The sequence below is a fragment of the Chiloscyllium plagiosum genome, chromosome 22, assembly GCF_004010195.1.
Source record: "Chiloscyllium plagiosum isolate BGI_BamShark_2017 chromosome 22, ASM401019v2, whole genome shotgun sequence".
Classification (NCBI taxonomy): Eukaryota; Metazoa; Chordata; class Chondrichthyes; order Orectolobiformes; family Hemiscylliidae; genus Chiloscyllium; species Chiloscyllium plagiosum.
The window spans coordinates 1,663,687-1,685,418 of NC_057731.1; the positions used below are offsets into that span (position 1 = coordinate 1,663,687).

Genomic DNA, 21,732 nt, shown 5'->3' on the forward strand with positions numbered 1-21,732 from the left:
CTTGGACAATGAGGGGATATGTGTAAGAAAGTTGTTTGGTTTGTTTGATTACATTCAAACTCCAAAGTTTGTGTTTCCTTGACGTGCTGCTGTACAGAACCGAACTGCCTTTGTGACTATGTGTATATACAAATATATTTTTATGAATGAAGTACGTTTTTTGAAATAAAAAACGAGGGAATAACATTATTAGTTAAACGACTAATTTTACTGGTGTTAACAATTTTAAACGCAGGCCGGATAACCTCACTGGCTGAGTTTCTCCCTCACTTTCTGTCTTACCTTTCTCTTGTTTGACTGAAGGAGTCCCCTAGTTTACCCGGAATTTCTCTGGCACTGCTGGATGTCCCAGTCCTCAAGTTTGCCGCTGGGAGTTGTCAATCCTCCCCTGGTTCCGCCCCGTTTTCTAGCACCACCCAGGTAGCAGAGGTTGGTGTAAAAGAGGGAGGACTGTCCATAAAGCAGGGAGAGAGAGCCACAGCTCGGACTTGAAAGAGCCACCCAGTGTCAGTGAAAGCCAGGCAGGCCGGAGAGAGCTCACACACACGCGGCCTGGCAACATGAGCTCGGTCCGGGACAACAACCTGAAGCTGCCTATCCAGGAGGTCCACGAGATGGACAGTCTGCCGAATAGGAAAGCCTGGGACAATGCAGCGTACGAGGGCTCCCCGCCCAGCTCCCCTTTGAAAGTGCAGACCATCTACAATCCCAGCTCTTTGCCCAGCAATCCCTATGGATGTGAGGAACCCCCACTGTATCCCAAGAGTAAAGTTGCGCCGGGATGCTGCCTGACTATAGTGAAGGGAATTCGAGGTAAGGCAGAACATATTTCTTCCATTATAACCAGACATGGATGTTCTGACAGGTGCATTAGTAAGCCCATTGAGACCTGACTATTTTACATGTAAAAACCGAGGGCGGATGAACAGAAAAGGAAAACAAAGTGTTGTCACTTGTTCGTTTATTCTTGATGATGTTTACTTTCTAAATTAAAAATCACACAACACCAGGTTATAGTCCAACAGGTTTATTTGGAAGCACTAGCTTTCGGAGCGCTGCTCAGTGGTTGCTGTTCAGGTCCTTCTTCATCACCTTTGTACACCCCAGTCCCAACACCGGCACCTCCAACTCATCATTTTCTAAGTAGTTTAAGTCCGTGCTGAACATATTTGAATATTGTAATAGCCCAGTCTATAGTTTCCCTGTAACGTATTCAGCTATTTTTTAAATTCTAAAGTTTTGGTAAATGTTCACCCCAGGATCACATGCATGGCCAATAATTCCAGGAGCCAGGAAGTCTTGTCATTCCTTGGGAATAGGGTGAGGTTTGGATGAGGTTTTATTTGGACAAGTGGGATTGAGAAAGAGGATACATGTACTGCTCTTTTTTAATTTCAAAAAATACTTTATTTACAAAAATACCTTGATGTACATAGTCACAAATCCAGTTTGGTTCTGTAAAGTAGAATGTAAAGTAACAAGTTTTACTCTATCCAACACAACAGCATTTCTTACTTGTGCTGGATTTTATTTACATATATTTGATGCACCACGAGGGTCCAATAACTGAATGGACCCCCATTTAACTTCAACAGAAAGACCTCAGACAGTGGTCTGTCCCCACTGCACCTTGGCAGCAGCTGCCCCAGGCTTTAGTGCGTCTCTCAGCACATAGTCCTGGACCTCGGGATGTGCCAGTCTGCAACACTCAGTCGAGGTCAACTCCTTGTTCTGAAAGACCAACAAGTTTCAGGCAGATCAAAGGTTGTGTACTGCTGGTAAAAGGCAGGAAGGACAGCGACATTCCCCAGGGCAACACAGTTACAATTCATTCAGCACATTGTCCTTTTTCAGTCTGTGTGACAGCAGAATGTCAGAGTGACTTCCCTCTCTTCCCTCTCTTCCCTCTCTTCCCTCTCTTCCCTCTCTTCCCTCTCTTCTCTCTCTTCTCTCTCTCCTTCACTTCCTTTCCACATTGCTGGGGAGTGGACTTCAGTGAACTCCCCATATCTGAAAGCGAGCAGTTGGACCTAGCGGGTATGTTAGACACGACTGGGAAATGTTTTCACGTTTGGATAATCACAAGCTGCTGGACAGTGAATATTGCATGGAGCTTCCTACTATCATACTGATTGAAAGCCTGTGGGAATTGTCATATGTGTGATTGCTCCCAAGATCTCATCTAAATCAAGGTCAATGATTGGGAAAATCCCTTTGGGAAGTGCAGTATTCCAAACCTGACAGCTCCAGGCATGTATATCACTCTTTGAGTGTGATCACAATGTCAAGTGTGAGCATTCCCCAACTATGTCAGTAAAACGCTAACACTAACCATCTCAGCCCAGAGTAATCACAACCCTCATTGAAGATATTTTACTGGGAGAAAGCTGAGCTGGTATTGTTGGTGACAGTGAGATCTCCAACACTCGTAACATTGCTCCGGACAGTACATTTATTCAGAACAGTAAAACTGCCAAAGGCAGCAAGAGACCAATAATAGTGTGATGGACAAAACAGTCAGATCACCAGAGACAGAATCTCATTACATTAGGGTTATCAGTGATAGTAGTTTATAGGGTCACCCATCAGTGTTAGGAATAGTAAATACCATAAGCTAGTTCACAAGAATCAAATGAGGAAGGGTCACTGGGCCTGAAATGTTAACTCTGATTTCTCTCCACACATGCTGCCAGACCTGCTGAGCTATTCCAGCAATTTCTGTTCTGTTTCTGATTTACGGCATCTGCAGTTCTTTCAGTTTTCACAAGAATAAAATACATTTTGAGCTTTACACTGATATGTTGGGACAAAAGGGATATTTTGCAATGTGTTAAATCTTTAAAGCATCTTTGAATTTATAAATATATGCTATGTATATGTTATTTGCATATAGATGTATAAAATTTGTAAATAATAGGTGCTTTCTCACACCAAGTATTTTGTATTCAGGTTCCTGTGAGGATTATTAGTTTCTTTGAGTTGTACAGCAGAGAAACAGGCCCTTGCGCCCAACTCGTCCATGCTGACCATGTTTCCCCCACCTCCATCACATCCTTTGGCAGCTCATTCCATGTACAAAACACCCTCTGTGTGAAAATGTAGCCCCCCTAGGTCCCTTTTAAATCTTTCTATTCTCACCTATAACTCTAATTATGGACTCCCCTACCCTGGGGAAAAATCTTGGCTATTCACCTTATCTATGCCCCTCAGGATTTTATAAGGTATATAAGGTCACTGACCCTGAACAAAGTGAGGTAAAAGGATGCCTTTGATTACCATAGAAATGAGTAGAAAATATTCAGTGAAGAACAACTTGCTGTTTTAAGTCTCTCTGAAGGTTACGCTGTTTGTGTGTATGGAGCTATGGTTCACAAAAGACCAAAGGCATCTTTCTCAGTTAGAGAGAAACAATTGGTCATGTCTAGCTGGAGGGTAACCACTCCATCAGCATGTGGTAGGGTGAGGAGGTTGATCTTCATGAACTATCACAGCCAGGATTAGGAGAGAACTCGCATTGTTGACTTTTGTCTTCATGATACTGTGGTCATGTAGCCAACTGGGTTGACTAACTCCCCAGATTACTGTATAGGACTGAGCTATTTATTGCTGTTGACTTTCTAAGTCCTGAAACAATGTTATGCCTTTGTCTCTTTCCTTTTCTGTAGGTTTGTGGGGCACCAAACTGACTGAGAACTTGTCCAGTAATCCAGAGCTACACATCAGGAGAACTTTGCGTGAACTGGTAGTTTACATAGTTTTCCTAGTGGACATATGTTTGTGTAAGTAACCCAACAACTTAACGTCTGCCATTAGGGTAATATGCAAACCTACTATAGCAGGGGACTTAGAAAATCTAAATGCAATTAGACAGAGTCAACATAGTTTTGTGAAAGGGTGATCACTTTTGTCTAATTCATGAGATTTCTTTGTGGAACTGACAAGTGTTGTGGATAAAGAGGAACCTGTATATGTGGTTAAATTCACACAACACCAGGTTATAGTCCAACAGGTTTATTTGGAAGCACTAGCTTTCGGAGCGCTGCTCCTTCAGGTGGTTATGCTGTATATTTGGTGTACTTGGATGTCTAAAACGTGCTACATCAAAGGTTTCTGTGCAAAATAAGCACAGTATTAGCAAATTAGCATAGGTATAGGATTGGTCAGCTAACTGGGAGCAGAGACCAGCTGATTTTCACGTTGGTAAGGTGTCACAGGACTCAATGACTATCCACAATCTATCTGGAACATGAATAGAGGGGCAAAAGCTACATTTGCTAAGTTTAGGTGACACCAAGACAGATTTGGAAAGTAAATTATGAGGAGGATATAAAGACTTAGATGAAGTGAGTGGGCAAAAGAATTGGCAGATAGAATATCATGTGATTAACTGTGAACTTCACCATTTTGTAAAGAAGGATAGAAAAGCAGAATATTATGTAAGTTACATATAATAACTCCAGAACTAAGGGATATGGCTGTACTGGGAAATGAATCACATAGCATGCAGTCCAGTAAGTGATGAGGAAAACAAATGGAATGAAGCCATTTGTTGCAATGGGAATGGAATATAATAGGAGGGAAGCCTTGCTGCCAAGTTGAATAGAGCATTGGTGAGACTACATCTGTTGTGATTAGCCTTAATGTCTTTACTTGAGAAAAGATATTACTGCATTAGAAATAATTCAGGGAAAGTTCATTTGACTGATTCCTGTCTTGAAGAGGTTATCTTAAAAAGCTAGCACAGAGGTTCAGTGGTTAGCACCGCTGCCTCACAGCACCAGGGACCCAGGTTCGATTGGGTGGAGTTTGCATGTCCTCCCCATATCTGCCTGGGTTTCTGCCTACTGCTCCAGTTTCCTCCTACAGTACAAAGATGTGCAGGTTAGGTGGATTGGCTATGCTAAATTGCCCTGTAGTGTCCAAGTATGTGTGGGCTAGGTGGATGAGCCATTGTAAAAACAGCATTGTAGGGAAGTAGATCTGGGTGGGATGCTCTTTGGAGGGTCGGTGCAGACTAGATGAGCTGAATGACCTCTTTCTACATTGTAGGGATTCTAAGATTGGGTCTGTATCCATTGGAATTTAGAAGAATGAGAGATGTGCTTACTAAGACACATAAAATCCTGACAGGGCACATGCTGAGTGGATGTTTCCCCCAGTGGGTGAAACTAGAACGAGGGGACACAATTTCAGAATAATGAAACATCCATTTAAGAGGGAGTTGAGGAAACTTATTTCTGTTAGAGAGTTATTGATCTGTGGAATGCTTTTGTGTGTTGAAGCTAGATCACTGAAATTTTTCATGATTGAGTTGGACATATTCTTGCTGAAAATGTGTTGCTGGAAAAGCGCAGCAGGTCAGGCAGCATCCAAGGAGCAGGAGAATCGACATTTCGGGCATGAGCCCTTCTTCAGGAATGTCCTCACTCTCTCCCCTTGGACATATTCTTGACTGACAAGTGAGGGAAGGGTATTGGGAAAGGACAGGACAGTAGAGTTGAGGTTGCAGTCAGATCAGTCATGCATTTTATTCAATGATGGAACAGGCTGGTGGGGTTGAATGATCCTGCTGCTGCTCCATATTCACGTGTTCAGATGTTGAAAAGTAATTTGTTTTTAACCATTTTTCTTCACCGGTTCCTTTGCTAATTTTTCAAAAAGTAACAGGAGTATATTAGATTGCTAAGTGTTCTGAGAAAAAAATCTTCACTATTGCAGATGTAGCAATAATCAATTTCCATTGACTTTAAAATAGATCTTTCCAACTGCAACTAATGGACAATTCCCAGACAATAATTTTCAATGAATGTACCATTCTCAAGCCATTTGCAGAACAAAACTGGGACAGTTGTTAGCTTAAACATTTTGTGGTATTGAATTGAGATTTTACTTTGGTCATATTGGTATAGGTTCATGCAGAAAGCAACACTCAGACCATTAGTTTTTGTTGGCAATCTATGATATACATGAGAAAAGAGGAAATCTGCAAAGAACATATTGTAACATTCAAAATCAATCCTTAACAAACTAGTTTGGAGTATTTGCACTAAATACAATTCACTGGTTTGGATTTATTTTTAAAAAAAACTCAATTTCTAAATTGTTAGATCTGTGAGGTTTTTCAAAGTAAATTTTAAAATAATTTCAAAAAATCTTGAGACTGCTATGTTTGTTAATACCTGGGTATCATCAGTGCCTTTGTCAGTGAAGTCAATGATGTAAATACATTTCTTGTTTGTCATATTTTAATCTATGATCAACTCTGGGTTAGTGTTTGGCCTGGAACTGAATTATCTATCTCATATCCCTCATTATCACCACAAATTCCAGCCTCCACAGTGTTGTGCGTCTCTAAATTCTTCATGTCCCACTATCACTGAAATCTACCTCTTTATTTTCATTCATTACAACCCCTTCCCCAACATAATTTCAAGCTCACCTGACGTAAATATCAACACAGTGATAACCCCCACCATTCCTAACCAAACTTACCGAGCTTCCTACCCTCCTGTCAACCCTGTCCCAGGACTGTTTAGTCATTGGAAATCTGATCCGTGTCAGATCAATGTTAGAAATCTAATCAGTTTCAGTTCAGTGTTGGAAATCTGATCGGTATCAGATCAGTATTGGAAATCTGATCAATATCAAATCAATGTTGGAAATCTGAACAATTTCAGATCAGTGTTGGAAATATGATCAGTATCAGATCTCAAGGATCTTTGTTGGGAATTGAACTGAACAATATCAGGTTGGATTTACTCCCTGAAGTGTTTCTACTGTGGTTTGCAGTTAAAATGGGAAATTATAAAATGTTTTGTGATGATTTATTTTCAGTCGTTTAAAAAAATGTATATATTGAAATCATGTGCCACTCCTTGTGATATGTACCTATTTGAATAGTTTGACAGTATGTAAGTGTCAGAAGAACATCTTGTTTAGATTAAGTTGCATCTCATATATGTTTCATTTTGTCCCCTTTAAGATTTAAGAGAAACTTGTTTTTTGCTAAATTTGATACATCCAAATAAATCCAATAATATTCACCAGAGCGGGACAGCTAACCTGAGGGGAGGATAAGAAGTGAGATTGAGCGAAAAACAGCTGATTTAGTTGAGAATATAGAAAGCATGGTTAGTAAGTTTGTGGATGACACCAAAATTGATAGTATAGTGGACACTGAAGGAAGGTATTTAAGATTACAAAGAGATCTTGATCAATGGACCAATGGGCTGAAGAGTGGCAAGTGAATACCTGGGTATCATCAGTGCCTTTTGTCAGTGAAGTCAATGGATAAATGTGAGGTATTGCATTTTGTTAAAACAAACCTGGGCAAGGCTTATACAATTAAAAGTGGGGCCTTGGGCAGTGATGTAGAACAAAGAGATTTAGGGGTTCCAATACTGTTAGTTCTTCTGCAATGCAATGGTTACATCTTGTGCAACCCTACATTATAGAAAAACCACACTTTAGAAACTTAAAGTGCCTTAGTGCTTTAAGTGTTGGTGATGAAGCTAACTTTTAAAACGTGTGTTGGCATTATAGCCAACACACTTTTTAAAAGTTAGCTTCATAAACAGTGTCCCCAATGAGTTAGTCGTATTATAACGAATTCATGCTAATGAAATACACATTGTAATAGAATGACCTGTGCATAATTCTTTGAAGTTTGTATCACATATAGACGTTATGGTTAAGAAGGTGTTCAGCATGCTTGCCTTCATTGCGCAGACCTTTGAGTATCGAAATTGGGAAGTCATGTTGAGGTTGTACAAGACAATGGTGAGGCCTGTTCAGGAGTAGTGTGTCCGGTTTTGGTCTCCCTGTTATAGGAAGGATATTATTAAGCTGGAAGGATTCAGAAGAGATTTATCAGGATGTTGCCAGGAATGGAGGGTTTGAGTTATGAGGAGAGGCTGGATAGGTTTGGACTTTTTTCACTGGAGCGTCGGAGGTTGAGGGGTGACCTTATAGAGGTTTGTAATATCATGAGGAGTATAGATACGGTGAATGGCAGATGTCTTTTCACTAGGGTGGAGGATTTCAAGACCGGGGGCATATTTTTAAGGTGAGAGGAGAAAGATTAAAAAAAAAACATAAAAATCTTAAAAAGGACATGAGGGGCACCTATTTTTATAGAAAGAGTGGTTCGTGTGTGGAATGAACTTCCAAAGGAAGTGGTGGATTTGGGTACGGTTACAATATTTTAAAAGATATTTAGATAAGTACATGAAAAATAAATGTTGAGTTCAGTTTGGGATTATGGTCGGCATGGACTGGTTGGGTCCGGTTCCATGCCATATGACTCTATAGCTATAGCTATAATGCCTCCAGTCTTGAAATCCTCCACCCTAGGGAAAAGAGTCTATGGCTCTGACTCTATAACACAAGTCATTTAAACACCTTGGATATGTTAAAACAGCACATATGTATTTTGGCCAAAATTAAAAAGGTTTGATTTTTCGGTGTGTTAGGTGAATAGATAGGTTTAAGATTCAGATATAAATCCATTGCTGCGTTATGTACAAAATGATTAGTGATGTTATGCTGTAGTTTCAGGGTATGAGTATCAGGATTTCACAATGTAGTTTCCCCCACTGAGTATGAATATGTGGGCAAGACTTTTATGTGTTCATGAGATGTGGGCATCACTGGCTGGGCCAGCATTTATTATCCATCTCTAATGCTGAGAGGACAGTGAAGAGCCAACAACATTGTTGTGGGTCTGGAGTCACATATAGACTAGACCTGGTAAGTATCTGGTAAATCTGGCAGATTCCTTTCCTCAAAGGATAGAATATGCTGAGCACACTCCCTCAAAATATGTCATAAAGACCAGCTACCTTATCCAAATAAACACCTTGCCTGACTATATTAGAATGTAATCTAATAGTATGGAGCTAGTTAACAGCAGAAATATGCTAAGAAATTTTAGAAAATGCTTGAAGTTAGTTATAAACATCAGCTTGACCCTTAATAAAAGCAAATTATCATTTCAAATCAATGAGCTAATATTTGTTGGTCACATCAATACTTGTGACATGTTAAAAGAAAAACTTGAACTTATAAAGAACCTTCCTTCACCTCAGGAGGCTACAGTGTGCTTTCAGTTTATCGTGGTGAAACTTAAGTATACACCACACCGAGAGTACAAGGGAGGCAGCGTGAGATTCCCAGATGCCCTTATAAGACATCTTTGAGCAAGAATACAGTCCTCAGAAAATACTGAAGCAGCTGCTGAGTGGGACTAGGATCATGAAAGAGGAGAAAAATGGATAATCATAGCCATCCAAGAGTTGGATCGGAGTCCTGAGATCAGGAGATAATTTCAGTGAGAACGATTGTTAGCCTATCTTGGTTCGTGGATTCAGAATGAAGCAGAATGCCACCCTCACTTCACCTCCATTGTTCTACCTGGACTTTGTTTTGATCACTATCTGTGTACTGAAGTACTTCCTAGTATCAGCTTGTAAATGATTCAGTCAGTTTCTGTGTGAACACACCATAAGGTTGAAATAGACCAGCCACCACCAATTGCTCCATAACCAGGTATAACTGGCCTAGAATAAACAAGTACACTTGTTCAGTGAAAACAAATTTCTTATTCTGCTGAAATTTAACACCAGTCCATTAACAAGCAAAATCTCTGGAGTAAAAGGTGTGATTTAAGTTTGTGGATGGATTTACAGGAAAATGTTAGCGAGCAGAAGCTTCTGGATATAATTATGTGGAGATTCATTTTCATTTGGAGAAGTGTGGGGGTGTATCTTTAGTGAAAAAGGCCTGGCGCTAACTCAAAAAAAAGGAAAATATTCCAGTTAGTATGGAGACAAAGGGATATGGATTAGGATGGGCTAAAATGAAGTGAAGGAACTGGAGTGAAAAGTATAATTTTAAAGAGTCATTGATTTAAGAAGTTAAAAAGAGACTTTAAAAAATCACATGCAACAAAAGGAGGGCAATTCTACAAAACGTAATTGAGATAAATATAGAAAACAGAAAGAAAGGATTAGAATGATGAAGAGGGGATTTGAAGAAAGAATGACAAGTACGGGAAAGTATTAGCAGGGATATGAAACAAAGACCGCTTTCAGAATGGGAAATAATCAATAAGAAGTGGCATAGAGTCATTCAGCACGGAAACAGTCCTTTGGTCCAACCAGTCCATGCCAAACATAATCCCAAACTAGAGAAGGTCTAACACTCGGGTAAGACGATTCTCGAAAAGTAAATAATACAAAAGTATAGATGTATCTTAAAAGTTGAAAAGGCAACAGCCCCTAAATGGTAAGAATCCTAAAGTAAATTTAGGGTGGGTACAGGAGGTGCTTTTGTATATCCCTGGATAGGAACTTCCCAAAGGAAGTAAAGGCCGCAGATATAATCTGACTGCTGAAGTGAATTGAGAAAAGCAGCTCGATAAGTGTACCAGCCAGGTTCCCCAATTTGTTACAGTTCCAGACAGGATACTTTAAACCTTAATCCTCCGGGTGGGGAGGTGTGCACTGGCTCATCACAGCTATTCCATCCCCACCCCCAACCCTTCCTTTTGCTTGGTATCAACAAGGTTAATTTTAAAAGGACCCTTTCTCAGACTCAGGAAATGTAACAGGAATTAATTCAATCAGGCTGTCTTCGATTCATAAAAGGAATGAGTTTATTCATTACTCAATGCAAGAAGAAATAGTGACATTAATACCCAAATTAAAAATAAGAGCTGAGTCTGAAAGGATGCTTTGCATTAATGTTGGTAATTGAATAGTCAATGTTGAAATTCTTGGCTTTGTAGGTTGATTGAAACTCTTTTGGTCCCACTTCCTTTGGCAGTGGCTGACCAGTGCAAGAGAGAGTCTTCAACCCGTGGTTTAACAAGCAGCGCTGGGGTGTTTAAATGGTAGTTCTCAGAGCTGTGACCCTCACAGCAAATTTGTCCACACAATAGCACACCAGGTCACTAACCCAAACAGGTCATTATTGCAGTTACCTTTGAAACACTTGTATTTTGTATAATCCTCAAAGGCCCAAACACAAAAATTCTACAAGAGGTGGTTTTCTGCTGAGAGGAGAGATTCCCTCTCTGTTTGAGGATTCCCTGACTCTCTTTGGTAGTGACAATCCATTTGTCCCATTCAGGATTTTGCCACAAAGTGACTGAATTTACATTTGCTGTCATTTTTTTGGGCTGGAGCAGACTTGATTTAAAAATTATCTTGGTGGTCAAAGTTAACACAGTCCGCAGTTTTTAGGGGTTCTGATCCATCGTTGTGGCTCTTCACCCATAGCGTGAATGAAATGAGATCCACTAGCATTGGTCAATATTATCTGTTCGGTTCCAACACAACATCCAAAGATGCGCAGGTTAGGTGAATTGGCCAGACTAAATTGTCCATAGTGTTCAGGGGTGTGTAGGTAAGGGGCATCACTCAGGGGTAAATATAGAGTAATAGGGTTGGGGAATGGGTCTAGGTGGGTTACTCTTTGGAGGACATGTTGGGCTAAATGGCCTGTTTCTACACTGTAGGGGTTCTAAGATTGTAAGAATTCCCAAGAATCTCATGATTTCACATGTTGTCGGAATGGGAATCAGTGCTACTGCAAGTAGATTGACAGCTCCTTGATGTATGTCCTACTTTAATGAACTTGTTCTTTTTGAGCTTGACCACTAGGTCAACTAACTGGATTTTCTAGAGGTTACTTTAAGTGTGTTTCCTGGGTACGATGTAAGTTTTGGACTCCAAATAACATGACCTGAGACTGGAATAACTCGTGTGGTGTTAGAAAGGTGACGATTCCCTTCACACAGGCACCAAGTGAACCTGCCGGTACTCCTTGGTTGCTTTACCTACTTTAACCATGTAACTTCCAGGTGAGACACCCGGGCTCCAGCTTGAACTTTTCAGTATTTCTGTATAGCCTTGTGGGAGCCATCTGATTTCTGCATAAGCACAACTGGGATGCTTCAGCAAGTGCAAGAGGCTGTAGCAGCTGAGGAGCATTGCTAAATGTGAATGAGACAGCAAATAACAACAGAGAACATAGACAGAGACCGCTCAGTCCCTGCCTGTGCCTTTCAATGGAACCACTGACCTTGAGACCATGAGGATCAGTGGTATCCTGGGGTCAACATTTACTCAGCTCTTCACTGAAACACTCTTATGAACTTTGTAGCTACTGTGGAGGTTCAGAGAGCAGGTAACCTTTGTTGAATGACTTACCTTCTTATCCCTCTGTCCAGTAACTGATACAAATAGCACTGCTCTCCTCAATGGGTAAAGACACTCCAACACCCAAGAAGCTCAGCAAATTTCAGGAAGGAAAGCCTGCTTGGTCCATGTAGTTTAATATCAGCACGTTCCACCATCGCTATATTGCAGATACTGTAATACATTGTCTGCAGGCTGCACTACAGATTCTCTTTACCCGTCACTGAGAAATCTTAAAGCACTTATTTTCAGACACCATCAGCCCAAGTTTCTTCAGTGTCACATATGACACCTTGCACTTCTGTAGTGCCTTTAATGTAGGAAAGTGCTTCATAGAGTCATAGAGTTGTACAGTACAGAAACAGACCCTTCAGTTCAACTTGTCCATGCCGACCAGATGCCTTAAATTAATCTAGTCTCCTTTGTCAGCACTTCATCCATATCGCTGTAAACCCTTCCTATTCATATATCCATCCAGATGTCTTTTAAAAGTTGTAATTGTACCAGCCTCCACCACTTCCTCTGATAGCTCATTCCATACACGTACCACCCTTTGCCCCTTATCTCCTTTTTAAATCTTTCCCCTCTCACCTAAAACCTATGCCCTCTAGCTTTGGTCTCTGCTACCCTGGGGAAAAAACCTTGGTTATTTACCCTATTTATACCTGTAATGATATTATAAACCTCTATAAGGTCACCCCCTCAGCCTCTGACACTCCAGGGAAAATAGCCCCATGCTAATCTGCCTCTCCGTGTAGCTCCAACCCTGGCAACATCTGTGTAAATCTTTTCAAGTTTGACAACATCTTTTCGATAGCATGGAGATCAGAATTGGACACAGTATTCCCAAAAGTGGCCCAACCAATGTTCTGTACAGCTGCAACATAACCTCCCAACTCCTGTACTCAATGCACTCACTAATAAAGGCAAGCATACCAAGCACCTTCTTCACTATCCTCTCTACCTGCGACTCTACTTTCAAGGAACTATGAACCTGCATTAACTGGTGATGATAGGATGATGACTGAAAGCTCGCTGAAAGTTCTAGGTTAAAGGAAAAGAGAGAAGTATAAAATACAAGAGCAAGGAGGTAATGTTAGAGTTGTATAGAGCATTGGTCAGGCCACAACCGGAGTACTGAGTGCAGTACTGATCACCTCACTGCAGGAAGTATGTGATAGTACTGGAAGGGATACAGAAGAGATTTACTAGGATGTTAGAACATCGAACAGTACAGCATAATACAGGCCCTTCGGCCTTCAGTGTTGTGCTGGCCTTTTATCCTACTCTAAGATTTGACTAACCTACATACCCTTCATTGCACTATCTTCCATGTGCCTATCCAAGAGTCACTTAATTATCCCTAATCTGACTCTACTACCACAGCTGGCAGTGCATTCCACACACCCACCACTCTCTGAGTAAAGAACCTACCTCTGACATCTCCCCTAAACCTTCATCCAATCACCTTAAAATTACACCCCTTCGTGATAGACATTTCCACCATGGGGAAAATGTCTCTGGCTATCCACTTTGCACATCTCATCATCTTGTACACCTCCATCAAGCCACCTCTCAGGTTGAATACTTTCCATCTACTACCACCCTCTGTCTTCTATGGTCCAGCCAATTTTGTACCCAGATAGCCAAATTTCCCTGTATCCCATTTCACCTTACTTTCTAAATGAGCATACTGTTGGGAACCTTATCAAATGCCTTGCTAAAATCCATATACACCACATCCACTGCTCTACCTTTATCAATGTGTTTTGTCACACCCTCAAAGAATTCAGTAAGGCTTGTGAGACATGACCTGCCCCTCACAAAGCCATGCTGACTATCTCTAATCAAGCTGTGCTTTTCCAAATAATCATAAATGCTGTCTCTCAGAATTCTCTCCAATAATTTGCCCACCACAAATGTAAGACTGACTGATCTGTAATTTCCACGGTTATCCCTATTCCCTTTCTTGAACAAGGGAATAACATTTGCCACCCTCTAATCATCTGGAGGCATGACTCCAGTGACAGTGAGGATGCAAAGATCATCGCCAAAGACACAGCAATCTCTTTCCTCGCTTCCTGTAGTAACCTCAGGTATATCTCGTCTGGCTCAGGGAACTTATCTATCCTTACGTTTTACAAAATTTCCAGCACATCCTCCTTCTTAACATCAACCTGTTTTGAGCATATCAGCCTGTTTCATGCTGTCCTTAGAAATGTCAAGATCCCTCTCAGTGAATACTGAAGCAAAGTATTCATTAAGGACCTCCCATACCTCCTCTGACTCCAGGCACAAGTTCCCTCCACTATCGTTGATTGGCCCTACCCTCACTCTGGCCATTCTGTTCTTCCTTACAAAAGTGTAGAATGCCCTAGGGTTTTCTTTAAATCTACCTGCTAAAGCTTTCTCATGCCCCCCTCAAGCTCTTCAGTTCCTTCCTGGCTACCTTGTAACCCTCTAGAATCCTGTCTGATCCTTGCCTCCACAACCTTAAGTTAGCTTCCTTCTTCCTCTTGACTAGATGTTCCACATCTCTTGTCACCCAAGGTTCTTTCAACCTACCACCCCTTCCTTGCCTCAGTGGGACAAACCTGCCCAGCACAATCAGCAAGTGCTTCCTAAACAACCTCCATATTTCTGTTGTGCATCTACCTGAGAACACCTGTTCCCAATTTAGGTGCTTGAATTCCTGCCCAATAGCATTATAGTTCCCCCTTTCCCAATCAAACACTTTCTCATAGCGTCTGCTCCTATCCCTCTCCATAAGATTGGTAACGGTCAGGGAATTGTGATCATTATTACTGAACTGCACTCCCGCTGAGAGATCTGACACCTGGCTTGGTTTGTTGCCAAGCACCAAATTCAATATGGCCTCCCCTCTAGAAGAAAGTGAGTCCAAGGATGCCTACCTTGAATAGGTTCTCCTCCTCTCTCTATAAGCTGCCTGACCTCCTGTGCTTTTCTAGCACCACACTCTCTTGACTCTGATCTCCTGCATCTGCAGTCCTCACTCTTACCTTGTTGATTTAACCTTACTTAAAGCCTCTTCCAAGGATGCCTATCTTGGAGAAGTTCTCCTCTCTTTCTACAAGGACCTTGGTGAGTCCGTGTCTCACTGCACCCCCCCAGGTCATCTCCTCTGCCCTGAAGCTCTTCAACCACGTCCGGAAGCAGACTCGCTACCACAGCTGCATCTCCTTCCACAGGGCCTGCCTACGGAATGGTCTGATCCTGCGTGGATTCCAAACTACATTCAGACCAACATGATTTGGATTTGAACAGGACAACCAGACCAGATGTGCTTTTCCAGCACCACACTTTCGACTCCCCTCTAGTCGGCCTATCTACATATTAAGTCAGGAAGCCTTCCTGGACACACCTGACAAAAACTGCTGCATCCAATCGATTTGAACTAAAAAAGTTCCAATCAATATTAGGAAAATTAAAGTCACCCATGACAAAAACTTTGTTACTTCTGCATCATTCCTAAATCTGCCTCCCAATCTGCTCCTCCGTGCCTCTGTTGCTATTAGGGTGATAATAGACAATAGACAATAGGTGCAGGAGTAGGCCATCCAGCCCTTCGAGCCTGCACCACCATTCAATATGATCATGGCTGATCATTCCTAATCAGTATCCTCTTCCTGCCTTATCTCCATAACCCTTGATTCCACTATCTTTGAGAGCTCTATCCAACTCTTTCTAAAATGAATCCAGAGACTGGGCCCCTCTTATACAAGCCCAGTCGCTTCAGTCTTTCAGTGTAAGGTAATCCCGCCATTCCAGGAATTGACCTCGTGAACCTACGTTGCACTCCCTCAATAGCCAGAATGTCTTTCCTCAAATTTGGAGACCAGAACTGCACACAGTACTCCAGGTGTGGTCTCACCAGGGCCCTGTAGAGCTGCAGAAGCACCTCTTTGCTTCGATACTCAATTCCTCTTGTTATGAAGGCCAGCATGCTAGAAAACTCCCAATAAATTGACTGTTCCTTTCCTGTTTCTGACTTCCACCCATATTGACTCTGTAGACAGACCCTCCTCAACAACCTCCCTTTCTGCAGCTGTAATACTATCCCTGATCAGCAATGCCACTCCCTCACTTCTTTTGCTTCCCTCCCTATCCCTTTTGAAACATCTGGGATGGAGACATTGAGCTATAACAAGAGATCAGATTGGTTTGGAGGGGGGGGAGATGATTGAGGTTACTGGGACTGCAGTCAGCCCCTGAACAGCGGAGAAGGCTGGATATCTCGATAAGTGGGATGGCTTTGTTGGGCAAGTCTGCTGTGGAAGGGAGGTGGTCAGGTGGCCAGGATTTCAGATAGATAGGGGCAGCTCTTTCAATGGGGGTGAGTGGGAACTTCATTGGGCTTTGTGCTTGTATCAGATGTGCGGCAGGAAAAGTGCATGTGGATTTTGCAAGCAACAACATAGTTTGGGATTTTGGAAAGGGAATGGGGTTTGAGTTGGAGTCAGAGAGCAGGAGGAACGCTGACTGGTTTCTGAAGTCAGGGTAAGGTCAGTTTTAGGGAGGAGGCAGCACATGAGCTGAGAAAACTGTGAAATTCAGCCAGCAAGCATTGAGGAGGAAGAAGTATATTTTTGCAGGAATAAAGTGTGAAGTAGATCTCATCAGGAAGGTGAGCTTGGAGTGGGCATAAGGGAAAATTGGAGAAAAACTCAATAAAGGCAGGGGTTCAACTGTAGGCAAGGTCGGGGAGGTGCAGGGAAGCTTGGCTTCATCGGAGTAAACTGGGCATGGGTGGCATGTTGCAGCGAAGGCTGCTGAAAGAATGATCTCATAATGTCCAAGATCCAAGAGAATTCCATCCATTCCTTGCAAGAGAGAGGGAATTAAGGAGACAGGCCAAGGTATTGAGTAGAAACCCGGTCTTAGCTTTGTGAAGCGAGTGCATAATTCAGAAAATTACTCTTGTTTATCCGATGGAGTTTACTTGTGTCTGTGGGTGAGACCTGACAGTAGGTTGCACTCTTAAGAAAGAGGAGAAAATAAACAAAGGAATTTCACCCTAAAAGCAATGATCACCTGAGCCTTATGGGCAGTTTGCAGTGTATAACTTCAGGAAAGTTGAATGTCCTGCTGGTTATTCTGCTGTTGTCAATGAGACACATTGCTTTATTGTTTGTCGTGTGTACAAGCGGAAGCTGAACAAACACCATCTGTTCATTGCTTTTAAATTTTTCTATATGCTAAACATGATCCATTCATTATAATTAATCATGGCTTCAGATTACAATTTTGACTTTATACACAGCAGGGTGATGATTTTCTATATTACCCAAGCATCAAAACAGCAGAACTGTGTGTGTGCTTTTTTTTCAAACAATAATGTCTATTGTAATCTACTATTGAATTAATGTCTATCTGCAAGGAGGTGATATGTGTACACACTTTGTGTTCATGTTTTGAAACATCCTTTACTTATGGGCAAAATTAATGGTGATGGTGATGCATTATATTTGATAGTAAAACACACTAAATAGCACTTTTGTATCATGTCTCCACAAAACCATTAATTTGCTATCTCTGACAGACATGTGTAATAATTTAACATTTACTGCTAAACCTTTGTATTCTAATAAAAGGGAATTAACCTATGATTCATGCATCTAATGCAGTAACAAATATTTGGGGATTGTGTACTTGGTGTTACTGAAGCAATTTAGAAGGTCCGAAGTAAAACAAATGAGATGACTATCTGACACGTCAGAACAGAAGGTGTCTGATAAAGAAACCTTCCTGACTGAAGCAGCTAGCAGTATTTTTAAGGCTGACATTTCCAACCAGATGAATGAAGAAATGCAGTCTGACGTTGGGTGATATCTCTGTCTTTACGATTTAATTGATGACTGTAAGACTGCCTTAAGTTTTAATTTTATTTTGTTTGTTGCTTTCAGATTCTTTATCCCACCCTGAAGGGTTCCCTGTTAAACCCATGCTTCTCTCAACCCTGGCTTCAAACATTCATCAGCAATGAATGGGATCATCAGTCTCATTTTCAGGGATTTAAAAAAAAATCCTAACACTGTCCTTAAAATCATAAATGGGAAGCAAGTCACCAGGACAAAGTACTGAATGAATTAACTCTTTTTTTTTATTTTGGGACTATCACCTTTCATGGGCGGCACGGTGGCACAGTGGTTAGCACTACTGCCTCACAGTGCCAGAGGGGGAGTTTGTACATTCTCCCCGCATCTGCGTGGGTTTCCTCCGGGTGCTCCGGTTTCCTCCCACAGCCAAAAATGTGCCATTCCAAATTGCCCATAGTGTTAGGTGAAGGGGTAAATGTAGGGCAATGGGTCTGGGTGGGTTGCTCTTCAGAGGGTTGGTGTGGACTTGTTGGGCCGAAGGGCCTGTTTCCACACTAAGTTATCTATCTAATCTAATCTTCAAACTGACAGAAAACAGGGTTTCATTCACTCAAAGAACACCCACATTGTCCATCCAAAACTACAGAATTACATTGGATACTGCCTGCCCAATATCTCTCTACACCCTTCAAAGGTGTAATAAGAATTTACCCTCATTTAAAGCATTCATTTCATCATTATACAATGAAGTGTAAAACGTGTATGTGTTGATGTAAATGCAATCTAAATTTTAAGGTTCACATCCTGCAGTTCCATTTTAATAAACTTTTCTGCCTTCAATTTTCACACCCATTAGTTGTGTTATACTGCTATTTTTCCAATTTTCTTGACACGAGTCCTTCTTCACAAAGAGTTTTCACAGCTTTTCACAATTCTCTGCACAATTATAATAGTGTCTATTTGCTTGATATTGCATTTTAAGCCTCTTTCAGCTTGGTAGACCACGGGTTTCCTTTTAAATACATAATTTTTCATTGTTCCATAGAGGGACTTAATTCACATTTGGCGTATGGTATCAGCCAAACCAAAAACAAAATACTGTATAAGCCAGAGGTCTGAAATAAAAATAGAAAATGCTGGAGAAACTCAGCAAGTCTGGTAATATCTATGAAGACTTATGAGAAACTAAGTTAACGTTTTGAGTCCAGTATAACTCTTCTTCAGAATTCATATTGGAGTTCAAAATTTCTCCTCATCTCAATGCTAAATGGCCACGTATCCTTATGCTCATTTGTGACTCCCAGTTTTTTTCGCCCCAGTCATTGGGGAACATCCTTTCCTTTTGGACTATAACCTGGTGTTGTGTGCTTTTTAACTTTGTCCACCCCAGTCCAACAGCAGCACCTCCGTATCATGACTAAAGTGAGTGGTAGAGCAAAGTGAGCAGATGCCACTGTAAGTCTACAAAGGAATATAGGCAGGTTGGGTGAGTGAGCACATGTCTGGAAGATGGAGTACAATGTTGGTAAATGTGAGGTCATCCACTTTGGTAGGAATAACAACAAAATGGACTATTCGTTAAATGGCGAAACATTGCAGCATGCTGCTGTGCAGAAGGACCTGGCTGTCCTTGTGCATGAATCACAAAAAGCTGATTTGCAGACACAGGTAATTAAGAAGGCTAACGGAATATTGTCCTTCATTGCTAGAGAGATGGAGTTTAAAAATAGTGAGGTCATGCTGCAGCCATTTAGGGTGCTGGTGAGGCCACCCCTGGAGTACTGTGTACAGTTTTGGTCTCCTTACTTGAGAAAGGATGCAAAGGAGGTTCACTAGATTAGATTAGATTACATTACAGTGTGGAAACAGGCCCTTCGGCCCAACAAGTCCACACCGACCCGCCGAAGCGCAACCCACCCATACCCCTACATTTGCCCCTTACCTAACACTACGGGCAATTTAGCATGGCCAATTCACCTGACCTGCACATCTTTGTGACAGTGGGAGGAAACCGGAGCACCCGGAGGAAACCCACGCAAACACGGGGAGAACGTGCAAACTCCACACAGTCAGTCGCCTGAGGCGGGAATTGAACCCGGGTCTCAGGCGCTGTGAGGCAGCAGTGCTAACCATTGTGCCACCGTGCCGCCCACTAATTCCAGAGTTGAGAAGGTTGGCTTACAAGGAGAGATTGAGTGGACTAGGACTGTAACCATTGGAATTTAGAAGAATGAAAGGCGATCTTATAGAAACATATAAAATTATGAAGGGAATAGACAAGGGAGGTGGTTTTCACTGGTTGGTGAAACTAGAACTAGGGGCATATCCTCAAAATAAGCAGATTTAGGACTGAGTTGAGGAGGAACTTCTTCATCCAAAGGGTTGTGAATCTGTGGAATTCCTTGCTCAGGGAAGCAGTTGAAGCTACAAAATTAGATGTTTTCAAGGTAACGATAGATAGACATTTGAACAGTAAGGGAATTAAGGATTATGGTGAGCGAGTGGGTGAGTGGAGCTGACTCCACAAAATGATCAGCCATGATCTTATGGAATAGTGGAGCAGGTTATTTCTTATCTTATCATCTTTACTATCTGAAATATAGAGTTTTTACAGTTCTATTACGATTGATCACATGTGATACTGGTAACCTATGACCTTTCCTTTTCCAGTGACCTATGGAATGACCAGTTCAAATGCCTACTACTACACTAAGGTCATGTCAAACCTCTTCCTGTCGACTGCAGTAGATTCAGGGGTTACCTTTCAAACCATACACAGCATGGCTGACTTCTGGAGCGTGAGTACAATTCAATGAATTTCTAAAATGCCTCATGTATTGTGTCATCTTTATTAATCACAGCGAGTGCAGCATAGTATTCATAATAGACATTTGATGAATTTGCAAAAGTTTGAGGAGCCCCATGTTTTCAGTGATAATGTACTGAGAAATGAATGTCTGAATGAGCAGTTGAACTTAATATTGTAACAAAGTGTAAATAACTGACTAAGTTCTTTGTAATGAACCAATGAGATCTGTATATCCCCTGAATGTACTTAACAAACCTAAGGAGCTGCTAATTGTTGGTTTCCTTATAAAATTGAGATGCTGCAAATACTTTATAATATTCAATAAAGATGTATTTCAACAGTTGCCATCACCTTCAGAGTTTCTGTTGCAGCAGTTAGACAATGGTCAGTTGCTACAATAGGAAGAGAGTCATTGTAATAAAATGCTACATCAGGTTAGCTTCACAGATGTCAGGACGGAGTTGACCAGAGTCACATCTGAGGCTGGAGGGGTGAGGGTTTTCTCACACTTCTTCCACCACTTCACAGCTTACCACATAATTTTGACATACTTATAAACACATATACTCTGTCTCACATACTCACACATGTACACACGCACACACACACACTCTCTCACTTACTACCCACACACACCCTCTCACACATGCACACAGACATACTCCCACTCTCACTCACCTACACACACACATTCACACGCTCTCTCACACACACATGTACTTCCAGTCTGACACAACCACACTCTCACAAGCATGCACTATCACTCTCACAACTACATATGCACACACAGAAAGACACATGTATACACACACAAACCACACATACACTTCCATCCACACACACTCTCTCTCACACACCCGCATACTCCCTCTCAAATGTGTACACA

At 41.5% G+C, this 21,732-nt stretch overlaps 1 protein-coding gene across 1 annotated transcript in view; it reads left to right on the plus strand.

Annotated features, from left to right (window-relative positions):
* The first annotated feature begins 453 nt into the window (after positions 1 to 453).
* Positions 454 to 21,732, plus strand: part of pkd2l1 (polycystic kidney disease 2-like 1) — an 86,927-nt gene continuing 65,648 nt past the window's right edge. The window contains exons 1-3 of the mRNA XM_043712286.1: positions 454 to 813; positions 3,666 to 3,779; positions 20,708 to 20,835. Coding sequence (XP_043568221.1) covers positions 561 to 813; positions 3,666 to 3,779; positions 20,708 to 20,835 — 495 coding nt within the window. The 5' untranslated portion in view covers positions 454 to 560. The remainder of the gene's footprint in view (positions 814 to 3,665; positions 3,780 to 20,707; positions 20,836 to 21,732) is intronic.